General features: G+C 37.5%; 1 protein-coding gene across 3 annotated transcripts in view; it reads left to right on the top strand.

Annotated features, from left to right (window-relative positions):
* Window positions 1-3,072, top strand: part of MAATS1 (MYCBP associated and testis expressed 1) — a 36,820-nt gene that overhangs the window by 20,827 nt on the left and 12,921 nt on the right. For all 3 annotated transcript variants that reach the window (XM_019618565.2, XM_019618561.2, XM_010719052.3), the window contains one exon: window positions 905-1,021. In XM_019618565.2, coding sequence (XP_019474110.1) covers window positions 905-1,021 — 117 coding nt within the window. The remainder of the gene's footprint in view (window positions 1-904; window positions 1,022-3,072) is intronic.

Genomic DNA, 3,072 nt, shown 5'->3' with positions numbered 1-3,072 from the left:
TTGGCATCTGCCACCAAGCAGCTGCAAGCAGAGTAAAGTGCACTTTTCATGGTGAATTTTCCTGGTAGGAGGAAGTTCTCAGGCAAGCTTATTTTCCTTTTTTGCCTTTAATCTACTTATGCAGTTGCTGTGAGTGCTGCTGGGCAGAGGAGAGTTTCAGAGCATATTTTCCAAAGAGGTCCTGGATCATTCAGTACAGCCCTACGCACAAACAGGATATCATACAGGGATATTTTCCCAAGGAGGGAGCACAGAACAGTGACTCTTGGAGTGAACCCCTTTACTAGTGGCTACATAACACTTTCAACCTGCAGTAACAGTCGTTATACCTATAGTTAAAGACAAAAAGCTTATAACCATTTTCTTCAATACATAAACTGTAATTAAATTGTGATATTCTTACCCATGCTTTGAAAGAACTTTACTTCTATCATAGGAATGTTATTAACATCTTTGTCATTGCATAAGGCAAGAAAGTAACACATACAACTGCTTCTGCTTGCAGATGGGTCAGTGTTAAATTTTCAAATGGAAAAAATTACTTTCAAGAATGATTTATTTTAGAGATTGGGTTCACACCAATTTCAGGCAACTCATTTTATACAGTTGCTGATGATTGACTTGTAAATATCATAAAATAGCTCTCACTTTCTTACAAATTGTTTAGAAATTCCCATTGGTATCTTCTGACCAACGAATAGCATAATCTACCAGCTATATTCCTATATACTATAAAACTATGTAGTTTTTCAATTGCTGTGTCGTGCAGAATGGAAGCCATAAGCCTGCAAAATGCAGAACTTCTTTCGGTCGGTGTGATCAGGAGTGGCTAGCATCTGCAGTAGAGGCCTTACTGTCTTGCTTTAACTGGCTCAGTTCTGAGTAAACTCTATGACTGTTTCAGGCACTGTTGGAGAAGAAGAATAAAGTCAAGGAGCCAAAGAAGCCTCTTCGCTTCCTTGAAAAAGTAGAAAAGCCTGTCCCTCGTCCCCCCACTCCAATTTTGGAAAAACCATCAATTGTAAGTAAGATGATTTTAGCACTATTCATTTATCCTCTTTTGATCCTCCATTATTTCCTACCTGGTTGTTGAAGGAATGCCCAGAGAAGGAAAGAAATGAGTTTTATCTTTTTTTGTTGTTGTTAGGTATTTGTCTTAGAAATACAAGTGTATTTCTAAAGCCTCTCTTATTTATTTATTCTACAAAGATTCTAGTAAGTGAAGAACTGGAAATCTTTTACCTTATCTGTTGGCTAAATCCTTTAATTAGCCTCCATTTATAAAGAAATAAATTAGTAGATGTGTTGTTCCCTTGCTCACTGGGAACAAAAAAGCAGTCATAGACCTCTGCAAACATGAATTTATTCAGCATCTTCCATCCTTCTGATCTGACAACACTATCATAATCAGGGGAGCTATTAAGTTTAGTCTCATTGAAGTCCGTAAGACTTTGGGTGCTTAGCACTGAGCGTGCACATCACTAATTGCTGAAATGAAGCAAAATGAAGTCATTGCATAGGACTCAGTCTTTGATGAACATGCTCAGTTTAGGTGACAGTTCACCTTCATTTTTCTGTAGAGATCAGAACAGCAGTAATGTGTCGTGAGGATTGTGATGTGCCATAGGAAAAAACCAAAACAACTTCTTGGGGGAGCTGCAACTTCTTTTCCATTTTTGAAGTAATGCACTTAAGAGATGGTTGCCCCAGTGGATTGCTTTGTCTGCTTATTAACACCATTTTCCCGAGGCAGTAAAAAATCAGACATAATCACCATTTAAACTTGTGAATTTTGGAGAGTCATACAGCCATGAAAGCAAGAGAAAAGAAGTCTTATTAAGCCATCCATGCCATCTTCCCTCATGCAGTATGATGATCTATGTTTTATACAGTCCATTTTAAGATGAATGCAGCAAGAACATCTGCTTGGGGAGAACTTTCTACAGTTTAACTAACACCTAGATATTAGGTATTGTATTGGAGTAGTACATTTACACTATTTAGATACAAGACTTCGGGAGATTTTTTGGACACAAGGAAAGAAATCAGAAAAATGTATCCCTTAATCGTAGTCATTCTTGAACCTATTTTCAGATTATTTTCTTTTGGAAGGGTTCCATTACAATACACTTCCACTTAGATTAATTCTGCCAACATTTGGTTGATTTTCAAATATCCTATATGTGAACATTTACATGATTTGAGCTCTCCAGTGAAGAGATCTGTGAAATCAGTCCACTTCAGCCACTGAAGAGCATCTGCAGCATCACCTACCTACTTTACAGAATCCTAGTAAGCTTTCTCCTACCAGCTTTCTCCTGAAAGCAAGGTCACTCTTTCTTGCTGGTTTGTAGCAGGTGGATGAAAAGGTTGATGATTACCCTTGCTAAAGCATCATTTGCAGCACTGAACAATACAACTCCAAGTGCAGAAGATTACATCACACAAAAATATAGTCTAAATCTTTTCCTAATTTGCCTTACCTGTATTGCATATATGTTGATTGTCTCCATTTCCATTTCGGGAGGGTTTGTAGGCCTCACCTCTGCAGCCAGGTGACGCGATGCAGGTTAGCTTTCTAACTAGACTGTAAATTCATCCTTTCTTTCCATAGGAAAAGAACACACCAAATCAAAAGGCAGTCCTTCTCTCATCCCACACTCTTCCTGGCACTTCTAAAATGCCACTTTTCCATTCAAACCTATAGGCTCTTTGTATAAAAAAAACCTTCTTTCAATTTTTAGTTTTCTTTTTATCTTTCCCAAGTACCTGATAAGCTTTCTTCTCCTGCTGCTGTCAGTTCAGCAAGATCCCTCAGCAAGAAAAAATGCTGCCTGTTCTTCTATTTAAAATAAGCTTTTTTTTTTTTTTTCCTCCTGTGGACCTGTTCTCTTTCTCATTACATACCATCGTTTTTCCAAGTTAGTACCAGTCATACAGTGCTACACTAGTAAACTTCTAAAATTAACAAATTGCACTCTAGGGTAATTTATTTTACTTCCAAACTATCACTTTCTGAGTCTAAATTTACCAAGTTACTGTGATAAAGGTCACCACTAGAAGAAATATAAG

The sequence above is a fragment of the Meleagris gallopavo genome, chromosome 1, assembly GCF_000146605.3.
Source record: "Meleagris gallopavo isolate NT-WF06-2002-E0010 breed Aviagen turkey brand Nicholas breeding stock chromosome 1, Turkey_5.1, whole genome shotgun sequence".
Lineage (NCBI taxonomy): Eukaryota > Metazoa > Chordata > Aves > Galliformes > Phasianidae > Meleagris > Meleagris gallopavo.
This window is presented reverse-complemented; position numbering and strand designations above follow the sequence as displayed.